The 26,030-nt window shown below is 66.6% G+C and overlaps 3 protein-coding genes across 4 annotated transcripts; 1 reads left to right on the top strand and 2 right to left on the bottom strand.

Annotated features, from left to right (window-relative positions):
• Positions 1-32: 32 nt before the first annotated feature.
• Positions 33-2,905, bottom strand: LOC104018345 (uncharacterized). The gene is made up of 6 exons (XM_009471473.2): positions 2,513-2,905; positions 2,227-2,367; positions 1,932-2,075; positions 1,001-1,159; positions 554-697; positions 33-380 (listed from the first exon to the last, which is right to left on the bottom strand). The coding sequence occupies exons 1-6, from the start codon at positions 2,823-2,825 to the stop codon at positions 370-372; spliced, it is 912 nt and encodes a 303-aa protein (XP_009469748.2). The 5' UTR covers positions 2,826-2,905; the 3' UTR covers positions 33-369.
• A 1,186-nt stretch (positions 2,906-4,091) lies between these two features.
• WFDC2 (WAP four-disulfide core domain 2) lies at positions 4,092-9,948 on the bottom strand. Of its 2 annotated transcripts, none has more exons than XM_087750036.1 (4): positions 9,838-9,948; positions 5,698-5,832; positions 4,394-4,546; positions 4,092-4,297 (listed from the first exon to the last, which is right to left on the bottom strand). In XM_087750036.1, exons 1-3 carry the CDS (start codon positions 9,920-9,922, stop codon positions 4,395-4,397), a joined length of 372 nt encoding a protein of 123 aa, XP_087606162.1. In that variant the 5' UTR covers positions 9,923-9,948; the 3' UTR covers positions 4,092-4,297; position 4,394. The 2 variants fall into 2 exon arrangements, with proteins under 2 accessions (XP_087606162.1, XP_009469749.1); XM_009471474.2 differs by lacking the exon at positions 9,838-9,948 and adding an exon at positions 6,072-6,316.
• A 2,353-nt stretch (positions 9,949-12,301) lies between these two features.
• On the top strand, positions 12,302-14,817 carry LOC148056584 (uncharacterized). Its single transcript, XM_087750033.1, has 5 exons — positions 12,302-12,509; positions 12,741-12,881; positions 13,203-13,343; positions 13,430-13,822; positions 14,682-14,817. Exons 1-5 carry the CDS (start codon positions 12,413-12,415, stop codon positions 14,696-14,698), a joined length of 789 nt encoding a protein of 262 aa, XP_087606159.1. The 5' UTR covers positions 12,302-12,412; the 3' UTR covers positions 14,699-14,817.
• The last annotated feature ends 11,213 nt before the right edge of the window (positions 14,818-26,030 follow it).

The raw sequence follows: 26,030 nt of genomic DNA, 5'->3' as shown, positions 1-26,030 counted from the left end.
GACCCAGAGCAGAAGGTGGCCATGTGCCGGTTTATTCTGTTTCAGTGCTGTGAAGCGGCTGGGTCTGACGGGGATGCAGGGGTTTGCCTCCGTGCCTGGGCTGCCAAGAGCCTTGCCTTGCCTGTGTGCAGCCCTCAACAGCACGGCTGGGACGGGCTGGGGGCACTGGGCACCCCAGCCAGGACCCATCAGAGCAATGCCGGTGCCATCTTGCTGGCGGTGCAGAGGGTCTGGCACAGGGATGGGCACAGGGGGTGGCGGGTGCTGCCAGCAGCAGCACCTCTTTGCTCACCCACAGGGATGCAATAGCAGTGGGGTGGGGAGCGGCCCCAAAACGGCAGCTCCTGGTGCAGCCCTTCCTGGCCAGGGCTAGGCTGTGCCTGGAAGAGATGGATGAGGCGGTCGATGCAGGATGGGTGCTCCCACCCCAAGGGATGGGGGGCCCTGGGGTGCCCCAACTCGGGGCCCCCTCAATCCCCTCCAGGCTGGACCTGCTGCAGGGACAAGACCTGCAGGGTGCTCCGGGCTGCTGGCACCCAGAAGGTGGCCTTACCCTGCAGCGGGGGGACGCACGCCCGGCCGCAGCCCCGCAGGCAGCACTTCTGGCCGGGGGGACAATCCTTGTCCTGCAGGCACAGGAGGAGGCACTCGGCCGCCCGGTCACCATCAGGCATGGGGGGACAGAGCCCGGACCGTGCTGGCACATGCAGAGAGGGAGAGGTGAGGGCTCCCCTCCTGCAGGCAGGGCACCCCTCTGGGATGGGGGAGCTGCCCTGCCCACAGGGGGTGAGCCCCTCACCCAGCTCCTGCCCCGTGGGGACAGCAGCTGGGTCCCCGTGCTCCCATCGCCTCCCGCGAGGGTCATGGCGAGGGGCAGCCCCTGGGGAGGGTGGGTACAGCCAAGGGGGTGCCAGCCCTGGCCGGGGAGGCTCAGCCTGGGACAGGACAGGGAGGGGACACAGGGGGGGCTCTTGGCCCCACGGGACACCGGTGGCTTTACCCTCGGTGGGCGGTTTGCAGACGTGGCCACAGCCGGTGGTGCAGCACTTGGCAGCCCCAGGGCAGTCGCTGTCGGTGTCACACAGCTCCAAGCAGGGTCCCAAGGAGCCCCGCAACACCACGGGGCACGCACCAGCCTTCATTGCGGCACGGCGGCTGCCTGGTGACAACGGGAACAATGGCTGTGCTGGGATCCTGCTTCCCCCAGCCCTGCTCCTGGCTCAGCCTCGGTCGCCATCCTGTCCCCGCCCTGTCCCCCATCCTCCCTCCCAGAGCCCAGGGCAGCCCTCAGCCACCAGCCTCACACCCACACCAGTCTGACCCAGTGAGACCAGTCACAGCTCAATACAGGATGCCAGCTGGCAGCTGGAGTGGTGAGGGGCAACCCTGGCTGTGGTCCCCGCCAGCACCCAGCCCAAGTGGGGTGCAGGATGGGGGTGCAGGATGGGGGGATGCAGGATGGGGGTGCAGCCCTGCCGCCCACTCAGTGCCATCACCCATCCATCATGGAGGAGCTGGCCATGGGGATCCCTTTCTGCAGCACCCTGAGGGCTCCTGCCCAGGGGTTCACAGGGCCGGGGCTGTGTCCGGGGTGGGTGTGTGGCACCGGGAGCCACAGCCGGCAGCACACGCTCCCCGGGGCCTGGATGGCTGCCACCGGCTGCACACTTGGCCAGGTACGGCTGCTGGGGCTTGTCCAGTGGCACAGCCGGGCACACACTGGGCTTTGCAGGGCAGGAGGAGCCATGCTACCACCGGTGCGGCTGCAGGGTGGACACGGGGTGGCCGCAGGGCGGCTGTGGGGCAGCCATGGGCAGTGTTGGGGGCATACACGCTTGGGTGGCAGAATGCAGGTCTGGCGTGCCCTGGCTCCGGGGGGGAGCGGAGCCTGCGGGCACCCGGCCCTGGGAGGAGGGATGGTGGGGCCGTACCTGTGTCCGCGGGGGTGCAGACCAGCCCGCAGCCAGAGAAGCAGCACTTGCGGTCCCCGGGGCAATCCCGGTCATCAGCGCAGCGGTTGGGGCAGGTGGCAGCACTCCTCTGGGCGCGCTTCCGCGGGCAGAGGCCGGGTTTGGCTGGAGGGGAGGGGAGGCTCAGGGCTTGGTGTGCAGCTGGCCTGGCCCCACAGCGCCTGCGGCTCCCCCACAGAGCGATGGGGGGCTGCGGACCCATGGGGCTGTCCCGTGGCATCCTCAGCCCGGCATGGGGACACCCAGGCCGCCTTACCTGGCTCGGCACGCATGCAGCGGGCGCAGCAGCCGAGGGTGCAGCACTTCTCCCCGGGGCTGCATGCCGTGTCGTTGTGGCAGCTTGTCCCGCAGCTCGCCCCACTGGCACTGCCGGCACGGGGGCAGTAGCCTGGGCTCTCTGCAGAGGGAGATGCTCTGTGTGGCTGTGTGCCCAGGGAGCAGGGCTCACACCAGGGGCACCCAACACGGCCAGTAGCTCCCACCCGCATCCCACCCGTCACCTGGTCCCCACGCTGGCATCTCTTGGGGGGAGCCGGTGGTACCTGTGGTGGGGAGGAGGCAGGTCCTGACCTGCCCGCTCTGGCAGCACTTCTCGGTGCCGGGGCAGCCATGGTCGGAGAGGCAGTACATCCTGGGGGGGCGAGGGGCTCCGCTCCCTGCCGCCGGGCACTCGCCTGCTTTGCCGGGGGCAGGCAGGGCGGCGGGGGGCCAGCGTCCCCGGGGGGCCCGGCGCGGTGCCGGGGTGACTGCAGGGGCGGCACCTTGGTCCCCGATGTGGTGCTGGTTGGCCAGGGTGGGCAGCAGCTCCACAAACAGCGCCAGGAGCACCAGGAGGAGGGTGCGCTCACCCGGCATGGTGCTGCTGTCAGGGGGCCGCGCTGCTGTGCCCGCTGGCCGGGATTTAAACCCTGCTGGGGTGGAGGCCGGCCGAGCTGAGCTGCTCCTTCCCACAGCAGCACCGTATCGAGACCGTGGGAGTGCTGGGCATGAACAATCCGGCTCGGGGGAGACTCCTGGGGCAGCGCTGGGCTCGTAGCCCGCAGCTGATGCATCCCCCGCAGCGTGCACTTTCCAGGTCACTGGTGACCCATGAGCAGCCAGGCTGAGGGGACGGGCAGCACCCTGGGAGCCCCACTGCCTGTGCTCCCCGACAGCGAGCAGGGATGGGACACAGGGGAGCAGTGTCCTGTCCCTGGTCCTCAGCATCCACCCAGTCCTGCCTGGGCAGTGTCACCGGTTGCCTCCTAGCGCACATGGAGTGGGAAGAAGAGCTGCTGCAGAGAGCTGTGGTGCTGAGACAGGGTGCACCAGCCTGCACCCACACTGCAGGGAGAGGGGGAACTGGCACTGGGCACTGGGCTGTGCCAGGCGGGCTGCAGGGCTCACTCTGCCCTGGGGGACAGCTGTGCTCTGTCCCCCGCCAAAGGCAGGGGCCCTAGGGGTGCCGGCCCCTCAAAGGTATGTGGGACTGATTGCTCTGGCCCTGGGGGCTGGGAGTGGGAGTGTGGCGGGTGCAAGAGGGCCGGGGCGCCAGGAGCCCTGTGGGGAGCAGGAGGTGCCAGGGAGGGCAGCGCAGGAGCAGGAGTGGGGCCCAGCTCTGAGCAGGCAGGGGAGGGACGGGGCAGGCATGGGGCAGAGGCATGTGGGCTTCACTGCCCACGGCTCCTTTGGGCTCCCGCCATGGGCGACACGCCACTGCTGGGCTGGGAACACATGGGGCTGGAGGGGATTTGGGTGACACTTGTGCAACAGCACACGCCGGCAGCCTCCCCGTCCCCTGGCCATTGCAGAGCAGAGAGCAGCTCTGCTCTGATGGGACGTGGACGCGGCTGTGCCGTGATGGCCCCACGCTGAGCACGTCTGGGCAAAGGTGGAGGAGCCAACGTGCCAGGGCAGCCCAGGCCGTGGGGCAGCCCTGGGCAGGGACACAGGCTGGGGACCCTTGGAGACATGGTGCAGCCAGTCGGCGCTGGCAGTCATGTGCAGCCCTTCCAGGCGGCCCCAGCACCAGCACCAGCGCTCAGTGGCAGCTGTGGTGGGCAGGATGTGGCCATGAGTGGGCAGAGCGGCTGCCCTGCCCATCTGGGAGCGCGGCGGGATGGAGAGGCGGCCACGAGCATGGCAGGGAGAGGCTGCTTTATTGGTGAGAGTGCAGGGGGCTGTGGTGCATCCCAAGCAGGGGACCCTGGAGAGGAAGCTGAGGCTGAAGGCTCCAAGCTGGGAGCGCAGCCAGGCCGGGGGAGTGGTGCAGGGCCAAGGCCTGGGCATGCAGGACTCGCGTTGGGCAGCAGCTTCCCTGTGGCCGGGCTGGCAGGAGGTGGCTGTGCCTGCAAAGGGAGCAGAGGGCCATGAGCGGGATGGGTGCGTGGGTGCTGTGCTGAGGGTGCTGCAGGATGCCTGGGGTTGGTGGGCATCCGACTGACCTCAGTGGAGGGGTGTCACACAGGAGACCTTGCCGCAACCGTTCCTGCAGCACTTCTGGCTCCCGGAGCAGTTGGAGTCCGTCTTGCACTGGTTTGTGCAGACGCCCAGCATGGGGATCCCCGGACTGACGGGTGGGCAGGTGCCGGGCTTCTCTGCAAAGGTGAAGGGACATGGCCTGAGACCCCTTGGTCCTGGCACAAGGCGCAGGGCCAGCCCTGCAGCTCCTGGAGCCGTGGGCATAGCCCCAGTCCCTGGCTGCCGCAGAGGAGGGACCCCTGTGCCGGCCGGCAGCTCCCCCACCCCATGGCTCTGGCCATCGGCACAGCCTGACCCGATGTGGACACGTTGGGGATGCCATGTGGCGTGGTGGTCCCCTGCGGTCCCTGTGCTCAGGCCTCCTGCTCAGGGGTGCGTGGCCGGCACAGGACGCACAGCTGCAGCACACAGCCCCGATGGCAGCCTCAGCCCCGCTTTCCCCCACTGCCGCTGTGGACAGCCCTGGCCGTGTGCTTGTGGGGCGTGGGCTCAGCTCAGGCCTCAGCGGGGGGCACGTGTGCCCCAGGCAGCCTGTGCCCTGGCTGCATGGGGCCCCTGCCCTGCCGTCCCGCTGCCTGCCGCTGCCTGCCACCGGCACTGGGCTCCTGGCTCTGCACCATGCTGTCCTCCACTGCAGCACAGCCGGGCCAGCTTTGTCCTTGCAGGTGGCGATGGAGGTACCGGAGCCTCTGTTTCGCATCCACGTTTGCAGCTGGAGATCCCAAATCCTGTGCCTGTCTACCGGGGCTGCTCTCCGGCAGGACCAGCGTGGTGAGCCCGTGGGGCCATGTCCAGCGCAGGGCCGGGGATGATGCCGTTGGGAGACTCTTCCCAGGTTCGGGACTGGGAGGCAGGACGGTGCCCACATCCCAGCCCGGCAGCTGCCCACAGTGAAGCTGAGCATGCAGTGAGGGCTGCAAGGGGGAGCAGCGCAGGCCCCTGCCCTCTGCACTGCCCCAGTGTTGTTCGGAGGTGTCTGCTCAATCCCCGTGTCGCTGGGAGGAGGAAGGGGTGAGCGCAGCCCGGGCGAGCCCGGGCGGAGGGTGCACCATGCTGGGAAGCTGCCCCATGGGAGCACACCCTGACCCTGCCGGGGTCCCCACGCAGACCCCGATACCCGCACTGCAGCCAGACGTGCAGGGGACACCCAAGCCCACGGCTGCTACCGTGCCCCGGACCACCAGTGCTGCCAGCTGGGACAGGCTGTTGGCTCGTGGCAGCAGGGCCAGCTCCAGGCAGTGGGGCCAGGAGCAGGAGGGAGTGTTACCGTCGGGCTTCTGGCAGGCCTTGCCGCAGGCTGCCGGGCAGCACTTGAGGGTGCTCTCGCAGTCGCCATCGGACTGGCACCCCACCGTGCAGTTCACTGCTTCCGTCGCCGGGTCCGGGCACACGCCAGCTTTCGCTGCAAGGCAAAGGCGGAGGGCGTGGGTGGGCACCGGGGCTGCCGGCCCCGCAGCAGGGCGAGGAGATGCTGCCGCCAACCCCAGGGCTGCGTCCAGGGATGCTGCTGAGCCCAAATGCGCCAGGCGCCGGCTGGCTCTCGGTCCCGGCCCCCACCCCAGCAGGCCCCGGGGCTGGGAGTGATGCTGGCCGCTTGCCCGGGGCGTGCCAAGCCGTGCCGTGCTGTGCGCTCATACTCACTGGTGACATTCTGGGCGGATGCTGGAGGCAGCTCTGCCCAGAGAGCCAGGAGCCCCGCCAGGACGAGCATGCTGCGGGCCTTGGGCATGGTGCGGGAGCCGGCGCTGTGCCTGCGGCCACCCGGCCGGCCTTTAAGCTCCTCTCCAGGTGGGGCCGGCGGGCGGGAGAGCTCGGCCTTCCGGGTGGCTCCCAAGGGCCGGGCAGGGCCAGGCTCCCCCTTCGCGCTTGCACAACCTGAGTATCAGGTATCTGCCGCTGCTGGCTGCTGACCAGGAAGGGGGAGCCTCGAGGAGACCGGGCGGCCATGCCGAAAACTTGCCTGGCAGGAACAGCAGCCAAGCGCCGCTGGCCGCAGCCCCCGTGCGCCGCATGCCAGACCCCAGCCCCCACAGCAGCCGGGGTGCAGGGCTGTCATGGCCCCGCACGGGGCTCGGCCACTGGAGGCCACAGGGATGCTGCTGGTACCACCAGCGGGGAGCGTGGCAGGCGTGGGTGCGCCAGGGATGGGGCACGACCCATCCCTGTCTACACCCTGGCCATGGTCACAAGCTCGAGTGGAGCCCCCGGCCTGAGCCACCAACGTCCAGAGGCCGAGATGAGCTGGCAGCGTGCACAAGGGCAGCCGCTCGGCTGTGGCTGCTGCTCGCCCAGCTCCTGCTCCAGCCACTTGTTCTCCTCCAGCTTTCTCCTCGACTGAAGGGCCCTCCAGGCTGCCTGCACCTCCAGGCAGGTGCCCACCCTGGGGCTCCCCCACGCCTCTCCGGCAGCCTCGGCACCTCCTTCTGCCTGGCCACAGCCTCATCCCATGGCCCCTGCTGTCCTCGCAGCCTCCAACAGCCCCAGGGATGCATCCCAGACTGGCCGGCAGTGCCGGTTGAGCGAGTGGCTGGCGGGGAGTGAGCCACCAGCATGCTCTGGCTGCGCGCCCGGTGCTTGGGGGCATGGCAGTGCCAGGGGCCCTATGACCCCAGACCCCCTCAGCCTGGCGGCTCTCTGGGATACCCCTCCCGTGGCACGGGCACTGCCCTCCGGCAGGCCGGGATGCTTCGTGGTGCCTGGCAGCACCGAGGTGGGGTTTGTTTGGATAGGCCCACCTAGCCAAGTGGCCTAGATCACCCAGCGTGGCTGCCCTGCTCCCATCAGCGTTTGCTGCTCTGCCAGTTCCCAGCTCCTCCGCAGGCGCTGTCAGCGGTGGCTTCAGTTCCTCTGGGGCTGCTGATGGAAGGGCAGCAGCCCAGCACTGTGCCGGGGGGGGCCAAGGACGCTGGCCCCTTTGCTCGCAGCTCCCAGTTTCTGGTCGGTGCATTGGGTCATTCGGCTGCCGTTACGGTGCAGGTCCGGTGTGCAGTGTGCAGTGTGGGTGTGCAGTGCTGGTGCTGCCTGGCTGGGGGGCATGGGCTGGACCCCTCTGCTGGGAGGCAATCCCAGAGCATCCTGGCTCCCTGGGCCCCATCCTGGGCATGGTTGCACAGCTGAGCCTCTCCTGCGTGGGGAGGAGGGTGAGACCTGCCGTGTCTCCAGTGATGATGTGCCCTCGTTGCTGGCAGAGGCTCCAGGGACAGCCTCAGCTCCAGGCTGGAGCATCCTGCAGCCCTGCGTGGGCCAGGGGTGCATGGGGCGGGGGACACGGTCCCTGCCCCGAGACACGAGCTGGTGTCCGCTCTGCCGGGGTCTGTCTCCAGGTAATTTAACCCCACAGTCAACAATGCGGCATGGAACAGAGCAGCAGTAAATCAGTAACTGTTTGCCTTTGCCTGCGGTCCCCTCCCCACGGCGGGTGTTTATGCAGTAACAGGAGCCGGTGCGGATGGCCCAGCTGCCTGCCCAGCCGCTGCTCCGTGCTTCACCGCCATCGGCAGCAGGAGCCGATGTGTAGGGACGGGGCACAGGCCTGGGGTGGCGGGGAGAGCGGCAGGGCGGTCCTCATCCCTGTGCCCTCCAGGCTGGGGTGCTCAGTGGCTGGGTGCTGGGGAGCTGCCAGGGAGGCTGCCAGGACCTGGCCACGCTCGGGCTGGCTGGGATGCTCCCACTCTGCCCGCACGCCTGGGCCCTGCTGGGGACAGCGCTTTGGTGAACTGAGCCGGGTTGGTGTTTCTAGCCCTGGCCTGATGACAGGACTCCCTGAATAAAGGCAGCCGTGTTGCAGCCCGGTGATCCCTGTGCCAGGGCCGGGGCACGCTGCGCAACATGGTCACTACAGGCATGAGCATCATCTGGGCTGTGTGAGCACTGCCCTCCAGGATGGAGGCAAGGGACCTGCACCATCCCTGCCTCTGCTGCGCAGGGTCAGAGCCCGCCCGGACCCAGCGGTGGCTTTCCTGGAGCAGCAGCACTGCTACCGGTCCGATGCTGCCCACCCAGCGGTGCCGTCCCCGCTGCCAGGGCAAGGGCTGCCCCAGTGTCCCACCGTGAGTGAGCTGCTGCTCCTGTGCCCATGCTACCGGTGGCGCTTGCCTTTGAAAGTTATTGCCCTGGTCTGATCCCGTGATTGCTCTGCCCCAGAGTGTGGGATGTCCTCGGTGCTGGCAGCGAGCAGCCGGAGCTGGGAGGCTGCGAGCGTGGACACCAGCAGCCAGGCTGCACCGGAGCAGCTGGACAGGAGCAGACAGGAGCCCAGAAACAGGCTCGTGGCAGGAGACGAGGGGGAAACCACAGAGGAAGGCGAGAGCTGTGGGGAGCACTGTGGGTGTGGGTGGGTTTGCCCAAGGTTGTACCTTGGCCCTGGCGTGCCCGGCTGGCTGCCGAGCGGCCGATCCAGCTGGAGCCGCCGCCAGCCAGCCAGAGCAGCTGGAGAGGGACTGAACGTGCCAGGCTCCAGCCCATGCAGTCGGCATCGCTTTCCAGGAGACAGAAATGCTTTGGCTTCCATCCTCAATGCGCGGCATTTGGGATGCTGCCCTCCCTGCCCCGGCTCTGCCAGGTGCTTCCTCGACAGGCTGAGGATGGCCGTGGGAGCGCGGGTGTCTGCCGGCACAGCCACAGGCAGCCGTCCCCATGCCAAGGCACATCCTGGGGGAGGATCCTGGCTGAGGATGTGGGTTCAGCAGCCCCGAGCCCAACCCCAAGGGCTCTTCCCTGCAGCATCCCTGGGTGGCAGTGCCCGCTGCCACTGAGCCCAGTCACGCGGGCTGCGCCCAAGCCCCGTGGGCAAGCGCGGCTCCTTCATGGCAGCAGGGAAGGTGTCGGAGTCACGTCTCCCTGCCTGCCAAGGGAGGGCAGTCAATGATTAAAAGGGAAGCGTTGCTGGGCCAGGCAAGGTGCCCCCAGCAGATACCCGGCCTCCCGCGGCGACACGGAGTGGGAAAGCAGGGGACAGCGATAGAGAGGGACGGCCCTTCCTCTGGGAGTCATCAGGCCCCAGCAGTCGGCAGCTCAGGGTCCCTGCGCCGTGTGCATGGGCTGACGCACAGGGAATTATCTGACCCCTTTGGGGCCCGGCCGTACAACCAGCTGGCAGCCAAAGGCCGGTGCGCCCTGTGGGCAGGAGGGCTCCCGCCGTCCTGCCGCATCCTGCTGCTGCCGCCAAGCCCCCCGCCTGCCTGCGCTGCCCGCGCGGCGCAGACCTCAGCAGCCCCTCTCTGCAGAGCTGGAGCCTGGCGGCTTGGCGGTGGTGCGTGGGGTGCCCTAGAGCCGGGGAAGCACCTGGCTCTCTGCTGGTGTTATCGGTCTTACCTGCTCGTCCCATGCTGGACCCCCAGCCCGAGCCAGCCCCACAGCACCCCGAGCGCCAGCGGGATGCAGCCGCCCCGTGACCCTGAGCACTCACCTGTGCCCCCGGCAGCCACAGCGGCCAGCTGCAGCTGGGCACACAGGGCGAGGATGCCCACGAGCAAAATGCCAGCGGTCTTCATGGTGCTCCCCTGGGTGCTGGATGGCCCGCGCGGGTTGGCGGGGGTTTATATGCATGTGGGGCCGGGGAGGGGCTGCCACGCACATAACCTTCGGGTGCCGAAACTCATGCTACGTTTCACAGTTGTGCCCGAGGCAGCAACAGCCCCACAACCTGTTATTGCCTGAGAAATCATTTACCACGGCCCCGTCCCAGCCCCAGCAGCCAGGCTGCAGCCAGGGCGGGGACGTCAGCACCCAACAGCACCCTCCTCGAGGGAAAGGGAGATGTGGCCACAGGCCAGGGCCACCCCTGTGGCCACGGGGAGCCCAGAGGAAGGGGCTGGAGCTCTCCGGCTTGGAAAAGAGGAGGCAGAGGGGACAGGAGGGAGGCTGGTACATGCAGAGTGGCCAGGAGAGTGCAGAGCTTGCTTTCTGCGGCTGCAGGATCTGAGGGTGCTGGGTCAGACCCGCAGGCAAGGGGCAGAGGGCGGGCGGTCTCCTCACCCAGCTGTAGGACTCGTTGCTGCAGACGTCAAGAGCTGCCCAGGTGTGACAAGCGATTAGATGAGTTCATGGGACAGGAACCCGGGGGGGCTGAGCAGGAGGAGGCTCCCCTGGGGTGGTGGCCATCCTGGCAGCGCAGCACAGGGGTGTTCCGGGATGGAGAGCTGGGGGTCTGTCCCCGGCCATGCCCGCCCTGGAGACCCGGCGCCTGCCTGCCATGGCCCCGGCCTGGTCCCATGTCCTGCTGCGTCTGCTGGCGGAGCTGCAGGTGACAGCCAGCCTGGTCCCCATGGGTGAATGTGGCCTCAGGGAGTGGAGTGTGGGAAGCCTCTGCAACATGCCGGCTGGGCGCACCCGCTGCCCCACGCTGTGCACCGAGCACCATTCCTCTGCGGGGACAGGCGGGCGGCTGGGTGCCGTCATGTCGGCTGGCTGCAGGCATGTCCCAGCAGACGGGTGCTCTGGTGAGGTCAGCACGGGGGCTGCCTTTCACCTCACTGCGCACCGGGACTGGCGCGAGGCAGACCTGGATGGGATGGGGTGGGGAAGCCCAAGGTTAACGGTGCGGGGAGGTCACAGAGAGCCTGGTGCAGCCAAGTGTGCGAAGGGTGACCGTGCCGAGGGTGAGGTGTGCTCCGTGCCTGCAGGGACCCACCGGCGTTGCCGCTGCCACGCCCCGAGACTCCGCCGAGCAGAACCTTTGCTCCCTGCTCACCATCCTGTGCAGTGCGGGAGCACGGCCGAGCTGTGTGTCCCTGCCGGGGGTCTGCACCGTGGCACCTCTTGCTGCTGAATTGCGGCCGTGCCAGCACAGCTCGCTGTACCGCGCCGAATGGCAAAGGGCACAGGCAGGTGCTGCCGGCAGGTCGGGCAGAGGCAGCCTGGCTCGGCAGGGCTGCAGCAAGGCACGGGGGGCAGCCCGTGGCCGCGGTGGGCAAAGAAGGGCAGGACCTGAGTTTTTGAGGGGCTGGTGGAAGGGGCTGGTCCTCTGCTGGAGCTGGAGACCAGGAGAGAAGCCTCGGCCGGGGTGCCAGTGCGCGGGGGAGGATGCTCCCTGCCTGGGGGTTTGTCACAAGGCCAGCCCGGCTGGAAGCAGGTGTCTTTGTGCTGAGGCCGACGTGACCTCTGCGGTCTCATATGCGGTTTTACAGCTCAACGATCGTTATTTCCCCACTTGGAAATTCCTGTTTGCGTCATCCCAGCTCCAAGTGGCCAAGTGCGCTTGTTGCTACAGAAACTCTGGGTCCGAAACACAGGTAACCTTTAGCAAGAAAAGCAGGGGCTGTGAAAGCAGTTGCATCCCCGGTTTATGTGCACGGGGTCCCTCCGAGTGACGCCTGCCCCAACGTGGCACGTGCCGCAGTGCCATGGTGGCGGTGCAGGGAGTCGCCAGCCTCTCCCGAGCAGCGCCTGGTCCTTCGGCTGGCACTGGTGGCTTCGGTGCTCTGCGGGGCTTCGGCCTCATGCCCTTTCTCCCCTGGCTGCTGCACGCCTGTCCAGTGCTACAGCGCGGAGCTGCGTGCCATTAATGACGGCGCATTCGAGTCCTGCCGGCACACGGCGGTGTGAAGCCTGGTGTGTCCTCCTGCCGCTGTGCCCCGGCCGCGGGGAATGGTCCCCCTGCCCGCAGCCCCCCTGCCCGCAGCCCCCCTGTCCGCAGCCCCCCCCGCCTGTAGCCCCCCCGCCTGCAGCCCCCTGCCCGCCGCGCCGGTGCCGGTGCTGGGGCTGCGCAGCTCCGCCTGTGGCCCCCGCCTGCGGTGCCTCACGGCTCCGTGGGCTCCGTGGGCTCCGTGGGCTGCAGGCCCGATCCCGGCGCAGCATCCCGGGCGGCGGCCGGCAGAGGAGGCTGTTGCTCCGCCAGAGCGGGCCGGGCCGGGCCCCCCCGGGCTCCGGGAGCGCCGTCCGCGGCCCCGGAGGCGGAGACGGGCGCGGGGCGCCGCCAGCCCGGCCGGGCCCGGGGCTCCGGGCCGTACTTAAGCGGCCACGGGCGGCCCGGCGGCACCGCCATGAAGCCGGGGCTGCTCCTGCTGCTGCTGCTGCTGCTGCTGGCCCCGCCGGGCCCCCCCGGTCCCCCCCGGCCGGCCTCGGGGCTCCGCCTGCCAGGTGAGCCGCGGCCCGGCCCCGCTCCCCGCTGTCCCCGCTGTCCCCTCGCCCCCGCGCTGCGCTGCGGGGCCGCGGGCTCCGGGCTGCGCCGCCCCGCCGGCCCTGCCCGCACCCGAGCGCCGGGGCCGGACCCCCCGGAGCAGCGCGGGGTCCCGGGCAGGCGCCGCGTCCCCCCGGCCGCTGCGAGGCTGGGCCCCGCCGCCCGCCGTAACCCCCTGCTCGCCCTCCCAGGGAAGCTCGGCGAGTGCCCCCCGCCCAGCAGGATCCCCCCGAAGCCCTGCGGCTATTTCTGCTCCTCGGACGGCGACTGCCCGGGCAGCGAGCGCTGCTGCAGCACCGGCTGCGGATGGGAGTGCCGGCTCCCCGTGGGAGGTGAGCGGCCCCCGGCCCCCCGCGGCCCCAGCTCTGCCCCCCGAGGCGGGGGCGGCTCCTGCAGCCCTGCCAGCCCCGCGCCCCGTCCCACCGGGTCCCGGCTCGGCCAAGCGCAGCCGCTGCCCGCGGGGTGCATCGCCCCCCAGGGCCGGCGCGGGTGGCCCCTGCACCCCAGCCCCTCTGGTGCGGGGGGACGGGCTGCCCGTTGCTCCCTGCCCGCAGGACCCGGGGTGGGCGCCCTGGGGTGGGCGCCCTGGGGTGGGCTGGGCGGTGGGAGCAGGCGGGGGCTGGTGGGGGCCTGACCCTGCTGGGCACCCCCAGCCAAGAGTGGCTTCTGCCCGCGGCTGAACCCTGACCGGATGACCATCTGCCTGGTGGAGTGCGGCAGCGACAGCGAGTGCCGAGGCAGAGAGAAGTGCTGCAGCATGGGCTGCCACGTCCACTGCGTGCCGCCGGTGCCAGGTAAGGGTGGCCGGGGCGCTCAGTGGTAGGGGGGCTGCAGCCAGGACTGACCCTCAGTGTGAGCTGCTCTCCTCTCTCACCCGCAGCCAAACCGGGCGTCTGCCCCAAGAGAAAGGTGCTGCAGACCTTCGCCCCCTGCAACAACTCCTGCAGTGATGACACCGACTGTCCCCAACGTGCGAAGTGCTGTTTCACGGGCTGCAGCCGCAGCTGCCTGACTCCGGACAGAGGGACTGCGGCCCCGCTCCCACGCGCTGGCTGGGGCCACTGGCCGGGTCCTGCTGCCTCCAGCAGCCTCGTGTCCTTGGGTGACATCTGTCACCTCCCACCCGTGCGTGGTCTGTGCAGGGGATACTTCCGTCGCTACGCCTACAACCCTGCCATGGGGACCTGCCAGCCATTCATCTACAGTGGCTGCAGTGGGAACGCCAACAACTTTGAGACGGTGGAGGAGTGCCAGCGGGTCTGCCAGCGACAAGGTGAGAGGAGGGGCTGCACTGGGCCAGACTGGGTCAGACTGGGCTGCCCCTACCCGAGCAGTGGTGGGGGCCGGGCAGGGGGTGGGAGCGCAGAGCTGTGCTGCCTGCAGCTGGGCAGCCGGACCCGGAGAGGCTGCTGTACCTGCCCGCAGAGCGAGCGCGGCCTCCCCGCCGCAGGGAGAGCGGCAGCATCCCATGTCGCTCCGGCACATGGCGCGGGGGCCTCCGGGCGTTGATGCTGGGTGATTTCAACCAGCTCACAGCTCTGTCCTGGAAGCTGGCGTCACCTTTGGTCAGAACCAGGCAACAGCGTTGGTAATCATAATTTTGCAGCCTGATTGCCAAAGTAGGAAACCTGACCACCAAGGCGTGCAGCTGCACGGGCGGGGGAAAAGCCTGCTCTTGCAATTTGCCTTTCCACATCTCCGCCGAATGTGTTTGGCACAGGGTGTGCATTTGGGAGCGCAGGCGGCTGGCGGAGCTGCAGTGGCCCCCGCGGGGGGTGGGCACTTGCCTGGTTGTGACACTCGTTTCCGAGTGGAGCTGTGGGTGGCTGGGGCTGTTGGTGGTTGAGCAGCCGCTGCGGCTGCTCGGCTTCCCTGGCATGGCGGTTGTATCCCCACGCAACAGCAGAACCGTGAAAGCTGCTCCTGGCTGTGCCGTGTTCCCGGGGGTGCGGGCCGGGGGGGCAGCCCATGCCCAGGGCTGGGGGGCAGATGCCGGGGGCTGAATGCACCGGGGGTGAGTGCAGCAGCCGGTCTGGGGCCAGCTCCGCTCCCCAGTGCCAGCACCCTGCTGCCTCCCCCCACTCCCCAGCCCTGCCTGCACCCCCCTCCTCACCGTTCTCTTTTCTCCCCAGGGACAGCCAAGGAGTGATCCCGAGGAGGAGACGGCAGCAGGGCTTGGGCCTCTCCATGGGGCCAGGGTCTGCGGTGGTGCTGGCCACCGCACTCTGCCCCATGCAATAAAGCCGCCAGGACACCTGGCTTGCAGCAGCCGTCTCCACCATCTTGCATGACCTGCGCCTCCACAGTGCCAGTGGCTCCACGTGCTCCCCAGCACCTTCCCACTTCTCTTCCCGGCCGCATCCACATGCGCTGGAGCTGCGAGCCCAGACCCTGGCCGAGCCCGGGGACCCCGTACCCGGCACAGAGTGCACGGCCCCTCACTCCCAGCTCTCAGCTCGGCTCCCCCAGCAGGCAGCCGGTGCGGGGGCCCTGGCACCTCACATGGCTGCACAGAGCTGGGCAGCACTGCTCGTGGTGTGAAATGTTCCCCCGGGACACAGCCCCTTCCCTGGTCCACGGGGGCCCTGCGTGGATGGCCCCTGGTGCTGCCCTGGCCGAGCGCCCACAGCTCCTCACTTCCCAGCTTGGTCCCTGAGGAGAGCATGGCCAGGGGACATGGGTGATGCTGCTGTGTCAGGGGTGGGACAGGGCATGGGTGCCCATCCCTGTGCCAGCCTCTGCTCCTGCTGCCAGCTGGGCTCTGGGGGGGGCAAGGCCTTGTGTCCTTCCCTGCTCGGTGCCGTCCCGAGCCCGGTGCCCGTCCCGGGAGCTGCCGCATTCCCACTGCCAGCCGGAGCTCGTCCTGGCCTCGGCGTGGGCAGCAGGCGCAGGAGCAGCTCCCACGGGGGTGTCACCGTCCCTGCCAGGCACTGCCGCCTGCAAGCCAGGGACCTGGAGCTCTTCCCTAGAAACACCTCCTGTCAGCGCTGATATCATCTTATTAATTCACTAATTAATGAGAACCGGGGGAGGGGAGCGGGCTGTGGATGAGTGCGCTGCCTGCAGATGCTGGGGATGTTCCCAGGAAGGCTGGGCAAGCACACAGAGTACCCTAGTGTGCTCCGGGACAGCAGTGACACCCCGTCCTCTGCCTGCCACCATGGGGACCCTCGAGCTGGGCTTGGGGGGGTGGACACAGCTGGGTCCGAGCTTGGCACTGCCTCCCTCCTCTGTGTCAGGTGCGGCAGCCGTCGGGCACGGGGGTGATGAATCATGGAGCGGCTGCAGGAGAGCCCTCGCTCCGGGCAGCACTGGGGAGCTGGTGCCAAGCTGACAACACCTCAGTGCCCGCAGCCCCGGGGACAGGTCTGGGGGGCAGGAATGCCTCAGAGGCAGCGTTTGCTCGGGGGGAGCGGGTTTTTGTGTCAAACCTGGGGCAGCCGGACGGTGCCGTGCACACTCCCTCCCCATGTGCCGCTGGCTGTGGCCGCTGGTGAGCTCTGCAGGCAGAGACAGCAAGGAACTTGAAACAGAAAAGATGAAAACCTCCTGAAAGTGCCAATTTATTATTCAGCTCCCTCCCCACCTGCTCCCGCTCAGCCCGGAGCTGGTGCCGTGGCTGCCGCTGGCTGCTGAGATGAAAGTCACCGCGTGGGGCAGGCACAGGGGGGTGGCACCCCATTCTCAGTGCCCCATTCCCAGCGCCCCGTCCCCGGAGCTGGTGGGGGCTGCGACCACTGTGTGGGGACCTCGGGCAGGGCCACATCGTCTGGCCCTGGGGCTGTCCCCTGGCTCGGGGTAAGCAGGGTGCCTGGCCCAGGCAGGGTGCTGCCTGCTCCAGCCCCCCGTCGGGCTGTCCCCCCCAATCTGGCTCTTGGGGGTTAACGGCACTGCCTGCCTGAACTCGCCGCAGAGGCCGCTGCTCCATAACAGCTCTAATAGCTCCTATCCATAACCGCCGGCTGCGGGAGACTGAGATGGAGGCGCGGGGGGGCCAGGGCTGGGTGGCGATGGCTGCCCGCGGGCGGGCGGCAGCCCCAGACCCATGCGGCGGTGTGGCCTGGCCGGCGGCATGGCCACGCATGGCGCGCCGGCTGGCGGCACGGGGAAGGCGGCCTCCCAAAATGGGGTTTTTATTACAGCCATACATCACCATGGCGGCCTGATGCAGGCAGACGGCGGTGATTTTTCTTTGTGGTTTACAGACAAATGAGGGGAAGGAAAATTGATGTGAACTTTGCTATAGCAAGAGGTCGGGCGCAGGCAGAGAGCTGGTTATGGATGAGCCGGGGGCTGCTGGGGCCGCCTGCCCCCGGGCCCCTCCTGGCCCTCTTCTCCGGGCCGGGTGGATGGGAGCACTGGTGGTGGCAGGACCGGGATCATCGCGTCTGCTGTGGGGACTGCGCTGCTGCTCCAGGGGGCTGGCAAGGAAGGGCCTCCGGCTTCCCCGGCCCCCCATTGCCCGCAGCTCGGCCGGACTGGAGCGGGCGGCTGCGCCCATCCCTCGTTGGAGGGGTGCCCGGAGGGATGCTTGGCTGCGCGGGGGGAGGACCACGTGGGCAGGATTATTAATTCCAGTGGATATTCATTAGCGCTGCAAACGCGGTTTGGATGTGCAGCATCGGGCGGGCTGCTGTCACCAGCTTCTGGCGAGATCTCGACTGCTTTCAACCCAATTAAAGTTGCCTCTGAACACCATGGTCCTGCCCAGTATAAGATAACAGTTAATACCCTCAAATAGCAACTATCAGCTTCTCCGTAAGGTCCATAAATATTAATACAATTCTAATTAGTTCCTTTAAATACATTGCCTAAATTAAGCATTTCCTCGGCAATAAATCAGCGGTGGATTGGCACCCTGCTCACGCCCATTAAGCAGATCACGAGCTCTCCCTGCCTGCCCCATGGCCAGTCCTTGCCTGCCAGGGAATGGGACCCGCGGCAGCCCGGGGCTGTGCCGTGCCGTGCCGTGCCCACGCGATGGCTGGCAGTGCCTGGCTGGCGGTGCTCCCACCTCAGGAGTATCAGGCTTTGGGATGGGGGAAGACGGGTGGGTTTTGGGGCTGGAGGAGCCGCGAGCTGTCCCACGCTGTGGGGTGCTGGTGTCCGCCGTGGTGATTTCCCGCTGTGCACGAGGGCTGCCTCAGCCCGTGCCAGGAGCTGCTGCCTGACATGGGTGCTTGGCTCCAGCGGCCCCCTCCTCCCGCGCCAGCGGGGCTGGGGGGCTGAGCTCTGGTCCCTCCTGAGGGGCTGCCCAGTGGGTGGGGGACCCGCAGAGCTGGCAGCGGCGGCAGCAGGGCCGTCCCTGCAGCTCCTTCCGCAGCATGGCATGGCCAGGCCGTTTTTGGGGTAAACCCTGGGGCTTGGCCAACGCTCCGGTGAGCCCCAGCGCCATCTCTGATCCCACGCCCCGAGGAAAGCGGCCGGCGCTGCCAGCAGGATCTTGTCAAGAGACTGCAAGAGCGTGGTTTGAAAGCACCTGATAAAACATCTCCTAAGGACCCCACAGTCACAGATATAAAAATAACCCAACCATTAGATTCAAAAGAGGAAAGGGAGCCCAGGCTTCACTGAACAAGCAGAAAGTGCCCTGTGACCTTAATCAGGAGTAATATTGTTAATACCTTTTTCCCCAGGTGCACCCAGATTTGCATTCCCAGCAATTTGCACAATAATGAGGCAAGCTGACCATGCCTCACCCCGGCAGCAATCACCTCCAAATTGATGGCAGCGTGCCGGCAGGCTGGTCTGAAAGCTCGTTCGCTCCAGCTGCAGTGGTGCTGTGGGTCCCTGTGCTGCTCTGCCCCGGCCGCCCCAGCATGCTGCAGCCCTGACGCCGCCGAGCAGGTAGGACTGGGCACCTCGCGGGGCTGCGCGGCTGCAGGGACCTGCCGGGGGGTGCTGGGGGCTGGTGTGTGCAGGAGCTGTGTGCCCAGGTGAGCCCACTGCTGCCTCCGTGGAGCCTGGCTGGGTGCTCCTGCCCCTTGCCAGCCTTCTCCGGCCTTCATCCCCAGCTCTGAGTCCTCCTCCTTCTCCTGGGAGGTGGCAGCGGTGGCCGTCCTGCTCAGACCTCCCCCTGAGCTGAAGGACATGGGATCCCTTCGAAGGTGCTTGTGTGTGCTGTGCATTGCGTGGGTCAGCGTGCACGGGGCGAGCGAGCGCAGGGTGAGTGCATGCAGGGGCATGCACGGGGTGAGCGAGCGCAGGGGCATGCACGGGGTAAGCGAGCGCAGGGGGAGGGCGCAGGCTGCAGGTCTGAGCAGGGGGTGGACGCGATGTGCATCCTCCCTGGGCTCTGGCAGTGGTGGTACTGGAAAAGAGCAAATACCAAACTAATTTGCTTGAGGAGAAATTAATACGGTGTGAAGCCTGTAGTGAGTGATTTAAGAAGTGAATTTAAAATCTCAACACAAATAGATTTTTTTATAAGGTCAGAAGAAAGATTAAATGCTACAGACAAGCACAGCGCTTGCCATTTCCAGCAGCACTTTTACCAAAAATATTTTAGGCGGGTGCCGTGTCCCTGCGCTGCCCACACGGGTCAGAGCCCACTCGCCCCAGTGGGGTGAGAGCCGCTCCAGGCGTGGTGCAGTGCGGTGCTGGGTGAGCAGGGATGCTCCTAGGGAGGGTCTGACATCTCCCTGTCGCCATCCCTGTCCTCACGCGGCAGCCCAGCTCTCTACTGGCACGCGGGAGCAGCCAGCGATGCTCCCAGCGATGCTCCTCGGGCGTGGAGGGAGGAGAGGAGGTCGTGGGGCTGCGCTGCTGGCAGTGCCGGGGGAACCAGCCCCAGCGCAGGCAGGATCCAGCCCCAGACCCCTCTGGCACTGCCGCCAGCTGCGACAGTGCCCATGGTGCAGGAGGGGGTCACGCAGCCCAAGCCGTGGTGCCTGCCCGGTGGGGCGTGCGCCCGCTGCTAGCTGCCAGCTCCTCCTCCCGCCACCCGGCAGTGACCAGGATTGATGGCAAGAGATTTGAAAGGCTCCAAATGTGGAGGTTACACCGCTGAGCCACCCCCATCCATCACGAGATGTTCATTATTAAGTAACACCTTGCACGCCGGGCCGATTTCACACCGTATCTTAACCCAGCAGCTGTGCCCTAAATCCTGAGCGCTACGACTGTCTGGAGGAATTTGGCTGCCTGCGCTTAAAATTAGCGTTAGCATCTATCATTTCCCCACACCAAATGGCTTCTGTGTCGGCACTTGGCAGCGCTCATCCGTCACTGGGGCTCTGGGCTGCCCAGCTCCGTACCCTCTCCGTCACTGTCACAGGACCCCTCGTTGGCAAAATGTCACCCAAAGGACAAGTGCAACAGCTTGGCCTCTCCCTTCCGCCCAGGCCAGCGGCACTGCTGGTGGTGAGGGCATCCTCCATCCCCTCGGGCACTGTGGGCCCCAGCTCCACTCCTGGAGGGGCTGTCCCCGTCCCTCCAGCCCTACCGCAGCCGGGCACGTGGCGTGGGCGCAGCCTGCAGCCCCCCCCCCGCCCCGGGCACGGCAGCCTCTCCCCTCCCCTGGCACGGTGGCTCGCCACCTCCCGCTGTGCCAGCCACAGCCACGTGGCTGGGCCCCTCCTGGCCGCTGCTGCCGGCAGCCGTCCCTGGCGAGGAGCTCCTGCCAGGCAGGTGATGCTGGAGCTGTCGGCGTGATGAAAAGCCTCCTGCAGCAATGCAGATAACATACAAGCACAGGTCAGGCGAGGCCCGTGTAGCCCATCCATCAGGCGCAGCAGCTACAGGCGCTCCCCGTGCCACCATCTGATGCACGTTATCCGGCACAAATGTGTTTCTTCCCCCAAGGTTAAACGGATGAGTGAGGTTCAGGCGCTGACAGCTCTGCCTGCCCTGTGGAAGCGATAAATGAGCTGGAAGAACCGGAGGGAAAAAAAAGGTTTGTTTTCTGTCAAATGCTCCTTTTGATGGTGCTGGCACAAGGATGGTGGCGGCATGGAGACGGGTGCGAGGATGGGGATCTGCTCCTGGCGCGGTTGCGGGGCAGGTGGTGACGGGCACCGTCACAGTGCGTTGGGTGCCGCCGTGTTGCTGGTGGTGACAGACGGGCAAGAGCGAGGGCTCGGCAAGACGCTGGAGCACCAAGCGGCCCTGGTGGCAGGTGCTCGGTGCAGCCCCGGTGTGCCGCTGAGGTGTGCTGGGGCCGGCGGGGACTGGGTGGGACAGCAGCGAGCAAGAATGTGTCCCCCCCCAGATCCCGCTGGCGGCCCCGGGAGCGGTGCCGCGGGCTGGCAGAGCTGGTGCTGCAGCCAGGCAGGGGCCGGTGCTGCCCTCTGCATCTCCAGATCTGTCCCAGCTTGTGATGCCCAGGGCCTGATCCCGCCTGGGACCGCCCACCCGCTTTGGGTGCTGCCCACAGCTGCGGCTGTGCCACGGTGCCCCGGGGCATGTGCTGGGTGGGGGTCCGCCTGCCCGTGCGGTGTCCCCACCAGGCTGCCGCTGCCCTCGCTCAATGTCACACTTGGAGCCTGTCAACGTGAAAAAAGGTTTGCAGCCGATAAGCGATCGGGCTGTCAGCTGTGGAGTGCCGCTCGCCCGTGATTTACTGCAACGTCGCTAACGGAGCACAGATTTTTCTTAATCTAAATTGAAAACTACTCAAGTAGAAAAATAATTTCATTGCTTCATCTTGAAGGGGCGGGGGGAGAGGACAGGGAAGAGCTGTGCCAGGGCAGGCAGGTCTGGGGCTGCCCGTGCCCGCCACGGCTCCGCGCCCCGGCCGGGCAGGGCCGGCCCCGTGCCACCGTTCCCTGGGGCCTTGGGCAGCTCCTACGCTGGGGACAAGCGGCAGCTTCTCTGGCTTGGGCAGTGAAACCCTGTTGCCGTGCCCCATGCCCAAGCCTGGTGGGAGCCACTGGCATGTGCCCAGGGGTGAGGTGGGTGGCAGGAGCTGTGTCCCCACCCGTGGGGCACAGGAAAGGCCTCAGGCCATCCCCATGGGACACGGGACAGTGTCAAATCCCTGCAGCACCCTGGAGTAGCACAGAGGTGGTGCGGAGCCGCGGTGCTGTGCTGTGCCCTGGTGCTTTGCCATGCCGCAGTGCTCACCGTGCTACAGTGCGGCATGGCAGCGCAGGGCAAGGCGTGATGTCTCGGGTGTGCGGGTGCCTCCGATCCCAACGAGGAGGCTTTGATGGTGACGGTCTCCGCTGGTGCTTTGGGTCCAGTGTGCAATCCAGCCAGCAAAGCTGCGCGCCCGGGGACGTGCCGACACGGTGGGTCTGCAGAGGCCCCTAGGGCTCCAGGGCAAGCACCTGAGTCAGCCCTACATTTGGGAAGGGACCGTGCCGTCCGCCCCGGTGGCTGGGTGCATTGTGCAGGGCAGTGTCATGGGGGTGCCGGAGCAGCCACCGTCCTCACCACGTGGCACAGGAGGCCCTGGCAGAGCCAGCACCTGCGCCGGGGCTTTCGGCAGCATTGAAGACTTCGTGCTGTGCTTGGAAAGAAAGCCTTAAAACACTGGGTTTCCCCCCGATCCCCCGGCTCCTTGTTAGAGGCCAATGGTGCTGGCGGGTATTTAGGAGGTGAGCCATGGGCAGGCAAAGCACGTGTGCCCGGTGGTGCCGATACGCCCAGCCCTGATCGATCTGGATTTGCAGCACTGAACACCAGGAGGGGCTGGGAGTGGGAATGGGAAGTGCTGTGCCGGCATGGGGGTCCTGGAGCGTGGCTGTGCCGGCATGGGGGTCCTGGAGTGCGGCTGTGCTGGCTGGCGCGGGACTTGCCCTGTGCAGGAGCAGGATCTGGACATTCTCCACTGGCCAGGAGCTGGGACGGGGCGCGGGGAGGGGGCACCCACCAGGGCTTGGCTCTGGGGTGGCATGGTACAGCCTGGTCCCGGCCCCGCTGGCTGCCCGTGGGGCTGTGCTGCAGGCCCCTGGTGCCGGTGGATGCCGGCGCAGGCAGGGATGTGCTGCCTCGCGGAGAGATCGGTAATTTGGAGCGCGAGTGAATTCTGGGAGCATTTGCTGAGCTGGATAATAACGTGCCCAGTGAGCTGCATCCCAAGCACGCTGCCAAATTAAAGGAATTTTTTTCCCCTTTAATTTAAAAGTCACCGTTGGGAAATCTCTGTCGGCCTCAGCAGTGATTTCCCCCCAGGCTGCCTTTCTGGAGAAATCTTTAATTTTGATTGTCACACTTTGTGGAGTTTAACTTGGGGAAGCAGAGCCATAAATAAGGTGCCACTCCGGCACCGAGGCTCCGGCTGTGCCGGAACAGCGAGCGGCACTGGCACGGGCAGGAAGGAGGGAGCAGCTGGGCCACGGCCACCCCGCCGGGGCTCGTGGGCACCAGCTGCCCTCTCCCCTTGCTCCTCTTCCCCCGCTTTCCCCCCTGCCCACCCTCCCCTCCACTTGCCCCAGCCCCTCGCAGCCTGATTTCACAGGTCAGCTCCCTTTAATTAGCTGGGTCCCGTCCCCCCGACCTGCCTGCCAAACAAATTGGCAAGTTCATGAAAAATCTCATTAACCTTAATGCCACAGCTGGCTTCTGCCAGCACCCGCACCTCCCGGCCCCGTGGTGCTGGCTGGCTTGGCGAGGGCTCTGCCCCAGCTCTCCGTGCCCTGCGACTCTGGTACCCAGCACCCTGGGACCCTGGCCAGGAGCCACGGCAGGCGTGACACCAAACCCCTTTGGGCTGGGAAGGCGGCACCAGAGAGGGAGGACAAAGCCTGCAAGTTTTTCTCCGTGTTCTGGTCTGTCACCGGGGTGCTCGGCCCCTCGCAGCCCCGGCTTGGCCGGCCGCGGTGCCATGGGGCTGGAGCAGGCGTCGCGGCCAGCCCAGGGCGGGGGGCAGCTCCCAGGGCTGCCCCGGTGCCTCCAGCTTGGTGGAACCGGCATGCGACCCTGGAGAGGGGCCTCTCCTCTCCCTGCTGGGGCCTTGGGAGGGAATTGCCTGGCAGCTCTATTGGCAATTAAAAGAGGGCAGAAATGCAGGCGCCTTCCTTGCGGCGCGGAGCCGGCACAGCGGTGCCGGGGTGAGCTCCAGAAAGGTTACAGCCCATTTGCGTTTTACCCTTCAGTAATGTCAACACTTATGGGTGCAATTAAGAGGCAAGCCTGGTGTTATGAAGCTATCAGTGCGGAGAGACCTGAATACTAACAAACTCCCGTGTGCGTTCCCATCCCGGGCCCTCTGATCTATCCGTGATAACACCGCGGCAATGCCGGTGGGTTTCCACTGGCCGCAGTAATGGGCCTTGACTGCAGTAAATGCATGTTTTTTAACTTGTCTGATAGCCCAGCCCTGCCCAAGCTGTTCAGGTGATGGGTTCGGTGCTCGCTGCGGGCAGGGCACAGACGGCTGCAGAGGGGAGCTGGTGTCAGTGTGGCAGGATGGCGGCTGCAGCAGAACCGGGGTCGGACAGGTGCCGCACTCGTTGCTCCGCGCCCCAGCAAAGCGAAGCGTTTGATCCAACATTGCCCTCTGGAAGAGGAGCCCCAGGCCTGCTTTGGCTTACAAGCAAACCGCCGATGCAGCGGCGCTGGCCGGACTCGGGTGCCCAGCATGGCCCCGGCGGCACATCCCTCCCGCGGGGGGACAGGGGCTCTGCGGCCATTCCCCTTCTCCCGCTTTGGTGGGACGCCGGGCTCAGAGAGCAGCCGTCTTCCCCTTTAAGCTTCATCCCCATTTAATTGGATAGTTTTGAGCCCCGGCTCATGATTTCTGCAGCAATTTGGTCTGAGATTTCTTTCTTTCCCTCCATTATCCACTCTGATTAACTCAGCTGCACCTGTCAGCTTTTATTCGGTGGCGCGGGGAGCGCCTGCAAGAACCTGTTAAAATGCATGAGTTTCATCACAGCCGCTCTTTCCTGGCCAGCGATGCTGAACTGGGAGGGAAGGGGCTGCGGTGGGGAGCAGGGCTGCAGGGGCCCCGAGGCTGGGCTGGGGGTGCCGGCAGGCGCCGTGGGGGTGCCGGCGTTCCCTCCTCCGTGCAGGCAGCGCGGGGGAGCCCGGCTGGGAGCTGGCCCAGGCTGGCGGCAGCGGGGACCCCGCGGGGTGCAGGCAGCTGCAGGCAGGGCCTGCTGCCACCCTCCGCTGCCAGGGTGCTTAGTGGCTGCAGCTTTCGCGCTTTGCAAATGCTCATTTTACAGTCCAGCTATAACTTGTTCCCCTTTTCTCATTTTAATAAAAATGAAAGCATCCGGAAACACTGCTGCACCCAAGAAAGAGCAAGATCTGACATAATTAAAAAGTGGCTGCAATCAGGCTGTTTTCCTAATGGTTTGTCATATCAGCCCACACTGCCCTGCACCCCCCTCCCTGCTCCCAACCCCCTGAGGCATCATTTACATTTCTTAATAACCCCTCATTAATATTCATGACGTGGGGAGGGTAATAACGGCTGAGCGCACACCACTAATTCAATTTCAGCGAGCCTCAGTGTGTTTAGTTAATCACTGGGGGACCTGGGTTACTCAGTACAATTATTTATTCGGAATTAGATCTCGAGGCATCTGGATTGAAACCTGAACTTGGAATAAAATTAAACCGGGACTCTCCTTCTCACCTCCTCTTCCCGCCGCTGCTCCCAGCTGCGGTGCTGAGCATCCCCCCGTGGCCCTGCTGCGCCGAGCCGAGGAACCATTGTTTCCACACCGGCACTCGTGCTGCTGGGACCATCGTGGTGGCTGGGACTTCTCCCCATCGCTGGTGGCTGCCGGGTCCCAGCTCCTCTGCCCCCTTCCCCAGGGCCAGAGCCGCAGCCATGAGGCCGTGGTGCGAGATGGCAGCACCAGGATACCAGCGGCCCGCTGAGCCTGTTTGTGCCGGTGCGGTTAGGGGAAAGGGGTTGGGAAAGGTCCGGTTTGGGCTGTCCCGAGACACCCCGGCGCCCTGGGGGTGCCCCCGAGAAAGCGGGGGAAGGTGCTGTAGGTCCCATCGCCCCCGGCCAGGCAGTCCTGGGGCTGCAGGGACGCGGCCAGCCCTGAGGGCACCGGCGATGCCCCAGCCCCTGCGGAGGGTGGGCGCCTGGGGATGTGGAGCTTCTGCTGGGGTCCTTGCTCTGCTGACTGAGCAAAGTCCCAGGGTTTGCACCATCCTCTCCAGAGCCTCCAGCCCCTTCCCGCAGCTGCGCCGCTTGCTCCGCCACTCCCCGAGAGAGGCTGGTGCTGCCCCCGCGCAGAGCCCACCACCCATGCAGAGCCCACCACCCAGGGCGGCCAGCTCGTCCCCATCCTTTCATTTCCTTGAGGGTTTTCTACACTTTGTTTTTGCTCCTGCTTTTGCTTTTTAATTCAATATTTTGGCCCTGTGGTCCAGCTCCCCTTATTGGATAAAACCTCCCTGTTATTGAATCCTGCCCTACAGCAGCTTGGTGAGAATTGGGTTTCCCGGGCAGCAATACGGCGTTTCAGAGCGTGATGGGGCCAGCGGAGCTGGGGGCTGTGTCAGTGACAACTGCGCGGTGCTGCGCTCTGCAGTTCCCCGTGCTGCCTTCCTCTTACCCAGCACCCCGAGGG

This window comes from Nipponia nippon, unplaced genomic scaffold (genome assembly GCF_047370975.1).
Source record: "Nipponia nippon isolate SJK-2023a ecotype South Korea unplaced genomic scaffold, ASM4737097v1 scaffold_13, whole genome shotgun sequence".
Taxonomy (NCBI): domain Eukaryota; kingdom Metazoa; phylum Chordata; class Aves; order Pelecaniformes; family Threskiornithidae; genus Nipponia; species Nipponia nippon.
Note: the sequence above shows the minus strand (reverse complement) of the source record. Positions and strands in the feature narration are given on the sequence as shown.